Source organism: Ixodes scapularis, unplaced genomic scaffold, assembly GCF_016920785.2.
Source record: "Ixodes scapularis isolate PalLabHiFi unplaced genomic scaffold, ASM1692078v2 PGA_scaffold0__279_contigs__length_252992795, whole genome shotgun sequence".
Lineage (NCBI taxonomy): Eukaryota > Metazoa > Arthropoda > Arachnida > Ixodida > Ixodidae > Ixodes > Ixodes scapularis.
In genome coordinates, this window is record NW_024609835.1 from 52,822,549 (window position 1) to 52,836,343 (window position 13,795).

General features: G+C 45.0%; 1 protein-coding gene across 1 annotated transcript; it reads left to right on the forward strand.

Moving 5' to 3' along the window:
• The first annotated feature begins 992 nt into the window (after positions 1–992).
• On the forward strand, positions 993–9,216 carry LOC115325999 (acetylcholinesterase-1). The gene is made up of 3 exons (XM_029986725.4): positions 993–2,596; positions 6,219–6,368; positions 9,035–9,216. The coding sequence occupies exons 1-3, from the start codon at positions 993–995 to the stop codon at positions 9,213–9,215; spliced, it is 1,935 nt and encodes a 644-aa protein (XP_029842585.2). The 3' UTR covers position 9,216.
• The last annotated feature ends 4,579 nt before the right edge of the window (positions 9,217–13,795 follow it).

Here is a 13,795-nt window from a genome sequence, read left to right on the forward strand (position 1 = left end):
CGCATGTTTAAACTCTCAAACTCTCAGTGACTATATGCCTGATTCTACCGGAATTTTCCGGAATTGTTTTCGGCGCCGCGACGTTTCGCAAAGGCAAAGCCCTCAAAGGAAGCGTTTGATCATCTATTGTCCTTGGTTACCTTTTAGTGCCTCTTGGCTCTTCCCAGAGGAGTGACGTCGCGCCCTAGTGACCACCTAGAAAAGAAAAACGCCGTGCGAACGACGCGCGCGTGTCCGCCATTATTAAACCCCCCCCCCCCCGCGGGAGCACATGCAGGGCGGCAAGTTATTCTGCGTACCGTACTTCGTTTCTGAGGTTTGCTAGTTAGAAATATAGATCGGTTTTTGCGTTCACTACCACGAATAAAAGAATGACGAATGGAGCTTATGGTAGTGTCCAGTTGCCAATGGTTTTATTATAGAGCAGTATACTGCAGGAGGTCCTTGAAGTTTGTGCATATGGCTTTAGCGAGTAAATGGCAAGCAACAATTTTCGTTCCGCATTTCTGCTTAAAGCAGGCATTTTGAAAGTAAGTTTACCTGAATGGCGAGGTTTTTGTCGAGGTCGATGTATATGTCAATGTAAATCAATGTATGGGAACCTACGTCATGTGTCAGCTGCTGACGTCATGTCTCAGTTGCGGACCGAAAAATAAATATCGTCTTCGCAGTTGGCATAGATACGAAAACAACTTATTGCGCTATGAGCGTGCCAACGGCATCGCGACTACGTGGTCCTCGCCGACAGCTTCCTGAAGAAGGAAAGGGGGGCATACGCTAAGCGTACTGATTGAATTCCGCCTGAGCCCGCTCAAGGCCTTGAACAAAAAATAAAGGAAAGCACGTCAGAGACAGAAAACCCAGCCCCCGATAAGAAGTTGTATATATTACAAACGATGAACGGGAAAAAGCTAGTTGCTCACGGTTTCTTTCACAGTGCCGCGCTTGTGAGATGAGGCGTAACCACCGTTTACAAAGCTACTCTATAGTGTATGTTACCAACCATGACGAATTCGTGTCAAGCTCAACGTTCTTCGAATCTTCGAGCAGCGACAGCTGTCGTGACAGTGTGCATGCTGTGTATAGTGAGGCCTGCAAAATCTGATGCCCCGGTCGTTGCCACAGATTCCGGACTCGTGTCTGGGGTTCGAGTCACAGCCGGCGACAAGCAGGTTGAAGCGTTTCTTGGAATACCATACGCTCAAGCGCCCGTCGGGGATCTTCGCTTTAGAAAGCCTGTGCCGATAGCGCCTTGGAAAGGGACATACAATGCCTCAAGTAAGCCCAAACCTTGCTGGCAGCTGAAGCTTCGCTTCGTAGCGAATGAAACTATTGACTACTCAAACGCGTCTGAAGACTGCCTGTACTTGAACGTGTGGAGACCCTCTTGCGCGAGCACTAATTCCTGCGAGAAGAAAAAATCCGTCATCGTTTTTATTCACGGAGGAGCATTTCAATGGGGCGATTCGTCACTCTTCATTTATGATGCCGCCAACTTTGTTGCTTTGTCAGATGTCGTCTACGTTACATTCAATTACCGACTCAGCATACTCGGATTTCTGTCATCGGATACCCCAGAGCTGCCAGGAAACATGGGCCTCTGGGACCAAAACTTGGTACTGAGATGGGTCAAGAAAAACATTGGAAACTTCGGGGGTGACCCGAATGATATTACGATTGACGGCCAAAGCGCTGGAGGCATCTCGGCGGGTCTGCACGCGATTTCTCCGCACAGTCAAGGTCTGTTCAAAAGGGCAATCATGTCAAGTGGTACTCCCCTTTCCATGATTCTCGGAATTTCGTACAGCGGACTCGGAAAATTTACAGGTATTGTCACAGCTCTAGGCTGCTATGATTCTGAAAAGAATATAAAGGATCAGTTGCCAAACGTGATGGATTGCCTTAGAAAGCAAGGTGCAGATCAGATATTCAACACTCTTGAATCTGTAGACCCAGTTCAACAGATATTTTCTCCGGTGCAAGGAGACGAATTTATTCCCCGCGCCATACTATCAGAAAATACATACAAAAAGCTTCCATTTAAAGAAATTCTCCTCGGAACAAACTTGAACGAAGGAACACTTTTTTTCGATAACCTGAGATACACGTTTCCTGCGCTGCGAAACCTCTTGTCTGGTGACTATCGTTTTGCCGTGACAGTTTCCCTGGGACCCGTTTTCGATATTTCACTCTCACAAGCCAGACGCATTGTGGACTTCTACTATGGAGACTATGATGTGCACCACGATGTAAAAACCGTTGAAGCTATATTTAGCCAAATATTTGGTGATGCTATTTTTAACTGCCCTACCCAGCTCTTTGCTGACACGACATCCAAGCAAGGAATCAGCACCTATCGATACGTGTTCGCCCACAGACCGTCATACAGCTTTTGGCCAGGGTGGATGGGGGTAACTCACGGCGACGAAATAATGTTAACCGTTGGATCTCTTCCATTCATTCTTGACAAGAGCAGATATACTGAACCACTAAGTGAGTCAAGCAGGAAGTACTTGGGACGCTTGAACTACACCGAAGATGAAGAACGCTTCATGAAGGAACTGGTCAGCGCATGGACTGCCTTTGCCAAAACTGGGTAAGCTGTTTTGTATGATACCTTTGGGCTGCATGCAGAGTCCACCTTTTTTTTTTTTTTACATTCTTTTGTGAAACTAAAAGGCGATGGTCTCCATCACAAAGGATGTATGTAGCGCTGTCAAGGGCAGAAGCGTGAGGTTGTAGAATAATTGCAGTATGAAAGCAATGACTAGCGACAACGCGGCTCGAAAGTCATGAAAAATGTTATACACTAACTCCTCACACTAACATCGCGTCGCGGCGGCGGTGCTTCAGGCACACTTCCAGTCCGGGACGTGGGAAAATAAACACACCAGGCAAGCCAAGTACTGCTATGCTGCTTTGGTAGAAGCCAGTATAAACGCCCCTCCTCATCAAAACGCCGCAGGGTTAGGCGCGAGCTGCACCGTAAGAGCTGGGAAAGGTGTCAAGAGCTGTTTTACTTATAACGATAATAATCCCTGGAGAAGGGGAACATGCCGGACAACGGACAAACACATATCTCCAAACACAACTGGGTGACTGGTGCGCTACTGAAAAAATTCGCCTGGTCCTGGTATCGAACTAGGGACCTCTTCATTTCCAGTGGAGTGCTCTACCAACTGAGATGACCAGGAGTTGAACATCAGTAGAATAAACGGGTTTCAACACCTGCCACCAGTCGAACACCAACGAAGGTGAACGGTCTAAACAAAGGACAAACCGAAATTTCAGTTGGAAGAGCGCTCCACTTGAAATGGAGAGGTCCCTGGTTCGATACCAGGTCCAGGCGGATTCTTTCAGTCGCGAAGAAGCCACCTAGATTTGTTTGGAGATTTGCGTTTGTACTTTGTCCCCCTTGTTCCCCTTCTCCAGGGATGTTTATCGTTATTATTGTCTAGGTCGCTAACACCTATTGGATTCATTGTATTACCAAGATGGTTTTATGTGTATTCCGCCTTGCCTTACGTGTTTTTTGCCGTCGGACCAGGATTGCCTGTGTGTGAGGTACGTTGCTACGGGTGAATTAACAGATACCTAATATACCGATTTCACCAGCCAGCTTTACTAGGCCAGTGCAGCCGCAGTGCATCGAGGGAACTTCAGTCTTTTTGCACGTGCGAAAACCTCGCTAGAGCTCTGCGCGTGTGGAACACGAGGCGGCACGAGCCCTCGCATTCACGGCCGTCTGACTTCCGTGAACTAAAGTTATAGCGGCGTTAAGCATGCGCCGAACGCCTAGTGAGATGAATCTATAATTGTAAGGCCGCGGGTAACTGTAGTGACTTCTGTTAAGTTAGACTTCAAATTTACGCTCAAGAAAGCAACCACTTAATATATCACGTTGTTGATTAGGAGGGACCAAACATATAGTTTTTTTTTTCGAAAGTCCGGTCACCAAAAAACATGTTATGCCGGAACTGCACTGAAAATCTCAAAAAGCGTTTTATTCACGCTATTTCACTCACAGGAGTTAACTTCAACTTCTTTGAGCATAATGACCAGCTACCTTGAAGCACTTTTGCATTCGATAAATCTAAAGGTCGAAACAACGCTGGAAATCATCCGGTTTCGGGATAGAAAGCTGCGCCTAAACAACGAAAATGAGGTCTTCTCTTGTCTAAAACACTTTTTCACGGCGGGATTCCATCAGTTTCGACAATAGCCAAAAGGCATAGGACGCCAGGTCAGGGGAATTGACGGGTGAAGTCAGCAGATCGATTTCGCAACCAGCAATGACGTTTAACGTTCTGCCAGACATGTCGTAGTAGAGGATGTGACGACGCATTTCCTTCTTGGGGCGACCTCCGAGTAGTTTTTCGAAAACTTCCGGCCGGCACACTTCTGTGTACCATTTAAAGTTCGCAGCTAGTTCGCTCCTCTTCAGGGGGGACAGAGGCCACAACACCCTTGAATTTGAAGAAAATTGCAAACATTGTCCGGCCGGATGATCTGGCGGGTAGAAATTTCTTCGGTGGCGGCGGTCCTTTGATCGACCACACCATAGATTCAGACTTGGTGTCAAGGTCACTGTTGCAAAACAAGGTTTTATCACCAGTCACAATTTGCTTCCAAGCAGCATTTTTGCGTTCTTTCAACCTTTGGGGGCTCTGGCGGCAAAAGATCACGTGGGATGCCTTGTGCTCTGGAGTCCGCTGGTAAGGGACCCATTTGGCAGATTTCTTGCTGTAACCAAGGTTTTCACTCACGATTTTCCAAATTTACGTTGCATCTATACCAGGTAGTTATTTCAACTTCTCCGTGGTAACTCGACTATCTTCCTTAACCGCCGCCTTCACAACAGAGAAATGTTCATCGTGGGCTGCCGTTTTGGGGCGCCCTTCACGGCGGACGTCCCCCACAGGAAAGTCTCCACTTCGGACACGATTGAGCAACCTGCCAATCATTGAGATGGTTCGGAACTTCATCACCCATAACAGCTTTTGGCACTTTGACGCACTCTGCAGGCTTTGCAGCATACAGGAATTCGTAAAGATGAACGGCCGCACGTGCTCCTTTTTGAATACCGGATATTTCATCCCGCCACAAAGACTCACATTTTTATTTCTCATTTTCATAGCTTCCTGTTGTAGAAAAAAAAAGCTTAAATTAGTTTAAAAAGATAAACGAAAAGCCTGATATCACATATTTTTTACCGAAATTTGTCAACAAAATATAAAATGAAGGTTTTTCCAGAGAATACCACTGACCGGTTTTAGTTTCGCAAATATTTTTAGTTGCTACTGACAAGTGCTATTTCAATAGCAAAGGTGAGTACACACTCACCTTTCCAGTTGAAGCCCAAGATATCGCGCGTGATGAGGTGTGTAACTCGTGAAACACGTGGTCCTATTATAAAACAGCCGGGGTAGCATAGCGATAGCCACCAGATGCGTTGTATGTCTTAGGATGACAAAACTAGTCGATAACGGTGGGCCTAATTAAGGTTACGTACCGATTTGGATTAGTATGTGCGTTAACAAACAACTCCTAATTATGTCAGGAGCCATGGTAAGAAGTCAAATGGCGTGAATATTCCTCCGCAATGTAAAACGCGCCTGTGCTCGAGAACGCGTAAATGTCGTCGCAATGTCATCGTATTATGTGTAACGGCAGGTGGCTTGACATAACTCATTTGAATAGGCTGTACCCAAGAAACACTTGAAACAATATACTTATATGGGTCAGTTGGTACATGCCTACGGTGGAAAAGCGCCGAAAAATACATGGACAGACAGAAAAACAAGAGAGCTAGGCACCACTCGAACCACTAGTGCACAATGTGGATACCAGAAAGTAGCTCTAATGCGGGTATAACACCACTGCCTTAACTTCCCAACAAAGCACGAGTATAACCAGTGACTGCGATGTAAAGAAAGAGCTAAGAAGAAGTGGAGATAAAAAAAAAAGACCCGAGCCAAAAATGCGATCATCGCAGGGAAACCAATAATGAGAGATCGTTTGCACAGAAACTCAGCGAAGCCCACGTTTTTTACTCTAAACACTTTCTAAGCACCATCCCTCAATCGGTCTGCAGCCCGCAAGCAAGAAAGGAAAAATAAGCACGGAGAAACGATTTGTGGAGTGTTTCATTGCGTACAGAAGATACTATCAATGGTATTTGAGCTCACCGTTTTTTTCACTTACCAAATTTTCTACAGGAAACCCGTGATACCTGCTCCTGGCGTTGACTGGCCGTTGCATACGGTGGACAACCCGAGGTTACTGCTCATGCAGCCCAATAACTATACGATCGCACCTGACCAGCTGCGAGAAGCGTGCAAATTGTGGATGCCACTGCTCTTCCGGAAGTATGTATAATAAAAAAAGCTATTCTTTTAGGAAAAATCTCTAAGGCCGATAGACATCTCCTGATAGGACATACTTTTTTAGGAAGGGAGTGTGTAATGGGTGATAGGTAGTGAAACTTCAGAATACAAGGGGGAAATACATAAAACAGAAAGGTTGTACAGAAAGGGGTGATGTAAGCCTACAGAGAACGTTGGTTTCCCGTTATCAAAATATCAGCAGTATTCCTTGGCACAAAGAAAGTGCACAGCCGCAGTCATCACCTGTTTGTTGCTCTCTGTTTCTGTATTCATGCAAGACAACCCTTGCAGAATCATGAACATAGTAGAAAAGCTATACAATAAGCGGGAAGCTATGTAGTACAAGAGAAGCAAAATATATTTCGAAGGCAAGCCCGGCAACTTCCGGATATTCTTTATTCTCATTCCTGATTCTTTATTTTTTATACTTTATACTCTTTATTCATCATGGACCTGCATCTCCATCAAGCATTATCGCCGGGGTCAAATCAACTTGAATAAAAATTTCTGAATTTTTGGGACGCACAATCGCACTCGGCAAGGCATTCCACTCATTAATAGTTTAACAATAAAGAGTTTTGCCTACATCAGCCCTAGTGCGGAGTTCTCTTTTCTCATGAATGTAGTGTTTTCTTTTCAAGATATGATTTAGATGTAATAAGTAAGATATTATATTAATGTCATTAATGTTATGATACATAATGTATGAAAACTTCAAGCACAAATTTCTTCGTCTTAATCTCAATGTAGACCTTCTTAATTCTTTAATCATGTCTGTTACACTCGCAAAACGTTCACGCCGCACCAAAGCGAAACGAGCAGCACGATGCTGAATACGGCCTTGTGTAACAATGTGGTTTTGCTGAGAAGGATACCAGACGGCGCAGGGCTTGCTTTAATACTGATCGTACATACGACAGAAAGGCGAGCTCTTCGATCGCTTTAATCGATTTCTTTAAATTTCGGTTTGAAAAGACAAGCGCTCTGCTGGCCCTCATGATATCGTCAATATGTGCATTCCAAGGACAGACCGCTAAAAGCGTGACGCTTAGGATATTTAACTGTTTGATTCATTGGCACGATTTCTTTATTTAGTTGATAACATATCTCAACTTTCGTTTTAGTTTTACAAGTAAAAATATAATGGACACATTTTTTCTTGCATTTAACTCCGCCTTCAACTTTTTTCACAATTGTTCTATTCGGTTCAGGTGACCCTGCAGCTGTCTGAAACTCTACTCACCTGTTATACCCATGCAAATAATACAATCAACCGCAAACAAACCTACATGCGAATTTACACCGTCATTTTTGTCATCAACAAATATTAAAAATAACAAGTTAAAATAACACATTGATAACGTGATTATAGATACGCTTGTATCCACTTAACAATACTCATGTAACTTTTCGGCGCGCTAGTCTGTGTAATAATAGTGCGTGTGATACCGTATCGACCGTTTTTTTATATAGTCTTAGAAAACACTATTAATCTGTCCGCCTTTGCCAAGACCCGTGATCAAATCATTTCATAGCTCAGTCAGTTGTGTAGTACATGATAGCCCTTTTCGAAATCCATGTTGTGATTCAAAGAAAAAATTTGTGATAGTTAAATTCTTTATGATGTGACAATATAAAAGATGTTTCAGTAGTTCACAACATACGTTAATGAAATCGGTCTGCAGTTAGTAACCTACTTATTTTTGGCCTTTTCTTGTGGACCGGCACCACGTGTGCAACTCTCCAGTCGTCTGCAAATAGGCCATCGCTCAACGATTTCTTATATACTACAAAAAGATATGAGGCAATCGCATCTGCACAACGTTTCGAAATTCTCGGTGAGATCACATCAGGGCCTGCTGTTTTAGATTCGTCTGTACATTTCAGAAGTCGCGTTACGAGGATAATCCCTCTTTTCATCAAGACGAAATTCTGAAAAATGACCTCGCTCTCATTAACCGTACCAAGTTCGAGTGCAGGAAAGATTAGCATCAAATATTTTCCCTTTAGACCTAGTGACGTTTTGCTCCCATTGCTCCGTCACCGCAGCCTTTATTGTTCTGTTTATGGACTAGGAAATCGAATATGGTAAAGTGTGTTTAATCCTCCATCTGGACCGTCGACGAAATTACCGGCGATAGTATTTTTTTTTCGGTTTCACGTAGTGAATAATGACGGTTCTACGATCTGTTGCAGACAGCTGCTTAATAGGCTTACCAATAATTGAAATATACTGGGTCTCAGTGCTTTTCCATAATTTCCACTTTTTATGTAAAAGAAAAAAAAACGCTAAAAACGAATTTCTCAAAAATAATATTTTTTCCGAGCCCTCCCATTAATAGTTGTAGGAGCGCTATCTAACGAAAACGAGTGGCTTAGAATGTATTCTTTCTAGTAAAGTATTTGATTACTTTACAGCACCTTCTACGACCAATGGTTACTCAGCCGCTTAGAAACTTGCGATACGCATGGAATAAAAAAAAAAAAAATGTCCCCAGCGAAAGATACAGGCAGACAACTCTTGCAAACTGTCCTTTGTATTATAACACCCCCCCCCCCCCCCCCCACACACACACACATAAACACGCATTTATCAGTTTTGTGCGCGTTAATTCAATATGCATAATCTTATCGTCTTGCATTTACAGAATATCAGAAAATGTTCAACATGCGGTCCCCCCCTCCTCACCAAAGACACAAGAAAGTCCGAAGTCGAAGCAGGTTCCCAGCAGTCACCTGGAATCAGCGGCCTCCTCTGTACACTCTCTTCACGCGCTTGTATTGCTAACTCAGTTCACTGTCTCTGTCGTTCGAAAATTCTATGGTTAACAGGGTGCTGACAAGGACACCTTAGGAGTCTATGTATTTCGAGTGCATTTTTTGGTTGTTGTTGTTGCGAATTCAACGTTGACAAATACCGAACCCTAACGCATACACAAACGACAAATATTTATAATTTATTTATGTATTAACTGAAACCGTTACTTAACCAGGGTGTCGAACCGAATCCGAGCCCCAAAACAAAACCCGGATAAAAATCCTTATTTTTGCCTAAACCGGAACGAATTCAAAGCCGTACTCTAACATTCCATTTTATTTTAACCAGAACCGGAACGAAACCACTATCTTATATGGCGGTTACCGGCTCATTGGAAACGGTTCGGCGTAATACAATTTGAGCTGCAACTGCTTTTGGCAGGGCGCGGCGGGTGGCGCAGTGTTGCCCCAATAGACGGCAGCAACCTGAAGAGAATTTATGAATAATTAAATAAATAAATGCACGTAACGTCTTTGTGCAGCACGACTTGGCGCTAGCGAGCCGGGTCTGAGACGTACGTCTTCTAGCTGACTGCCAATGAATTATAAAGCTATTCTTTGTTTAGTTTGTTGCTGCCGCAAAGAAATGTGAATAGAAACGACATAAACACCAAAATAAAATTTATAAATCGATGGACTGTTTTCGTGTGCTTGTTCCGCGCTGTCTATATTGAAAGCGACGCCGAGAAGAAACGAACGACACGTCACAGGGGCGCCGGGACGCCGATCGCCCGACATATTCCCATTTTTCCTTACGATGGACTGCAAAGGTTCTGCGAGCCATTGACACCAATCCAACTCCGCGTGAGTACTGTAAGGAGCCGCATTGCGGGTGTGCGGCCCGACGGCGGCCCGATGGCGGCGCGGGATGGACCTTCAGAACAGATCTCGGAGTGTTGAAGTGGCGAAATGTGTCGTCACGGGGGAACGGTGGGGACGCCATTAGGGCGAGAGGGAGCGTGACCGCGGCAGGCGAGGGGAAAAGGGAGGACGAGCGGGTGGCACAGGGGAAGAGCCAGATTGCCCCGACGACGAACGGAGGAGCCACCCAAAGAGGCTGCCTGCATTGGACGGCCGTTGCCCAAGAACGCGACCAGCGAGCTGCCCGACATGCTGCCGCCAGCCCGTAACCTGCCCGAGAGCTGCCAGCCCTTGACCTGTTCATGACTGACGAAGGAATCCTCTCGAGCCAGCGCCGAGCTACCGGCCTGCGGACCACGAGGAGCCAACGAGCCACCCGAGAACGACGCAGCCCGTCGACCTGTTGAACAGCCCATCAGTAAGCGACCCGACGACGGCGACCATTCCAGCCAGTAGTATTAAAATGTTAAAAGTATTTGCCTGTCTCCTGCTTGCTCTCCACCGAGGGAGGATCCCCGTTAACTGAGTTTAGGATGGAAACTTTCCAGTACCATGGCACCCACGCGACTTTGGTGCACGTAGTCAGCGTTCACAGCGCTGAACGAGTTGGGGTGGCTCGTGGCGTCCCTTGCGGTCCCGTATAAGTTGAGACGGAGTGTAGCTGGACCGGCGCCGACTGGAGGGAAGTTTCGTTTTAACACAGAATCTGTTTTATCAGCCGATTTCTATGGAATTCTTTAGCGTGTTACTGCAACATTTGACTGTAACGGGCCGCCTGTAACAGCCGGCTGTAACGACACCGAAAAGCGTTACGTCCATAGGCAACCATATAGAACAACTTGAATCTTCCAAAGTATCTGCCACCACCTTGAGATTGTGAGCCACTTGCTTTGCCGACTAAACTCTGTCGGGTCGGTGTTTGCTGGCACGCAAAAGCAAGTTCCATGGCACGAAAGCGCGGTCGTACGCTTCGCAACCTTTCCTGTCAGGCTGCGCCATCTCGCGGTGTGTCAGAAGAGGGGGCGATTCTTCAGTAGTTGGTGCCGTTCAGGTGCCAGTCTCTTATTCCGTAGAATGCATATCACAGATTATTTGCTTACCAGTCATTGTCGGCATGATTAAACTTGTTCTTGTACGTTAATGACCTTTCTCTTTCTCTATTTTATTTTTTAAAATCATCTTTCGACTGCTTTTTGCGGTCCTTGTCGTCTACAACCCAGCAACTCAGTCGTTTGAAAATGAAAGTTCGAAAGTAAGGTGAGCGCTAGCTCATTGACCTCGCATGTGAGTACTGTACGATTCTACTTCGGTTCTATTTCCGAGTATATCTATGAAAGCCTATATTGCATAGGGTTGTGTTTGAGATGAAGCGTTAAGATAACCGAACAATATTAAGCACATATTTATTCTGTTTTCCTCTTTCTCACAACACGACTTCCGATGACTAGATTTTTTTTTTGTACTTTTAATGCAGAGGTTTCCGAGAGGCACGCGCTTTGTTTTCTTAATAACTGGAAGTTATAAACTTTAACTTTTAACACACAATGTATTTAGGGGCTGGATTCCATGGAAAAGTGTGACGAAAAAGCGTCACACGCAGGTCAAAAACGTTACATTTGAAAGAATATGTAAGTTTGTTATTTTACACTACTCTCTTTACGTATAGAGGTGCATAATGCTAGTGGATATTTTCCAAATGAGCCGGAAAAGCTGACGCCTGCCGGAAGGGACCTGATATGTTTCTTCAAACGTATATTTTAATGGTTAGTTATATTTTGAAATTTCAGGAAGTTGTTTCATTTCTAAAAATGAAAATGTAAGGTTAAAAAAAAAAATCTCAGATACTAAAAGTTATATGCAAATATGTTATCTTGATTCAGGCACACACAAAAGATTGCTCGAGTCCTCTCTCAGTAAGATTTTGGTTGTTCAATATTGCTTGCCATGATGCAAACATTCCCATTTAAACTCTAAACCGATTGTTTTAAAACATTTTGATGATACTTTTCTGTCATTCGCAGGGACCAAATTTGTCCTTACAGCCTTCATCTTGAAAACAAAGTATGTTCGCGGATATATGCGTGCTGTAGCCAACACTTCGATCAAGGCTGCCGCAAGATTGCGTAGATTTGAAACTTTTAAATCAGGAGGCCACCTAAAAACCTAACGAAGTCGTTCGCTACAAATGCCATCTTCAGCTTACTGCTTGTTTGGCAATCAGCTGATCAGCGAATTCTATCTGGAAAATTTCGTGAACTTGTCCTTAGTTAATGCGATCGATTATATCGGGTTTGCAACCAAACACACCTCTGGTTGTAACCTGTACATGATTGACACGATTGTTTATTTTTCTTTCCTCTCAAAAAGGGAACTTGGAAACGGGGAGGGGAAGTGAGCTAGGGGACGACACGAGCGAGAGAGGAGGCATAATAAGAACCCAACCTTTTTAGTTCAACGAATTCCGAAACTATAGGGACGTAACCTCTAGTCACCAGACTCCTTGGCGCCTTCACTGCCTTCACCGCCGACGCTTCGGTTTTGAAGGAATCGCCGTTGTGACCGCGCGCGGCTGCCGCGCATTATTTCGTTTCGGAACTCGTCGCTGCTGTTTCATCTGGATTACTCTAAGACGCCAAAACTTCACAAGGTATGCTTGACGCTTGGCTGGTGAGAATGATGTTATACTCGACGCAGAATTGAATCTGCATCACGGCTTCACGCTTCGCGTTTATTCAGGTCGCCATGGCGGCTTTGACGGAGAGAGACGTATTTGGGTTCGTAAGAGACGGTGCAAAGAAGAAGGCTGCGAGTGTTCTGGCTACCTTGTAGAATCCGCCTCCCTCACTACCAGTGCCCCGCAGCTGAAATGCGGGTATTGTCAGCACACACCTTCAACGCACGGGCACCTGGGGATTTTCGGTAAGTAGATGGTCTCCTTACAAACGCGATTGGCAAGGCTATATTTGAAGTGTGTGTCGATCGCGATTCCCAACCGCAGGAACATACGCGCATATGTCACAAATTTAGCCTTTTGTTTGACTAGAGCGCGAAACCTTCTGTTGGCGGTTGGCTCTCTTTGCTATGCTTCCTTCGATTGCGTAAGCTCTTATTTACCAGGGGTCCATATCATATGAGCGAATGACGTTTCAGCGAATAGGAATCATTTGAGCGAATAGACGTTTTCGCGAATGACGGTTAGCGATTAGGCTATTTGTAGGTGGCGGCACGCTGTAGGGACGTTTCGTCGCGCGTGTATCGTTGGGTAGCACGTTAACCCATGCGAAAAACCCGTTTACGCCCCTTTGAAACAACACACATAAGGCGTCTTAAAAAAAAAAATATTGAGTTGTTGATGCAACCGCTTACTCCTGTTCGTAAACGGCGGCACGTTTCGTCCCGCGTCTATCACTGGGCGCGCATTATCTATTAACCACTCGTCCGCGCCGCTTCGTGGCGGCAGACAAGGCGGTACACAAGCTAATCCGAGCTGTCGATTATTGTAAGTAGATCTGTTCGCTAATATGGACGCCATATCATTCGCTGAAGCGTCATACGATGAAACGTCGTGGTTTTGTTTTCATTCGCCAAAACGTCGTTCGATCAAGTGAGTGCCTCCCGGGTTTTACAAAGCTAAACTTAAGGGAACGCTTTAAATGTTCCGTCTTTAAAAGTAGTGAAGTTACGCTGTGTACTTTATGTGCACCTGTCGTAGTTCATGGGACTACAGTTTA

What these genes read in the sequence shown, in the direction of transcription:
- LOC115325999 (XM_029986725.4), top strand. Translation starts at nt 993, where the DNA reads ATGTTACCAACCATGACGAATTCGTGTCAAGCTCAACGTTCTTCGAAT. An exon ending in ACTGCCTTTGCCAAAACTGG is followed by an intron (nt 2,597 to 6,218) that starts GTAAGCTGTTTT and finishes AATTTTCTACAG; the next exon opens with GAAACCCGTGATACCTGCTC. An exon ending in ATGCCACTGCTCTTCCGGAA is followed by an intron (nt 6,369 to 9,034) that starts GTATGTATAATA and finishes TTGCATTTACAG; the next exon opens with AATATCAGAAAATGTTCAAC.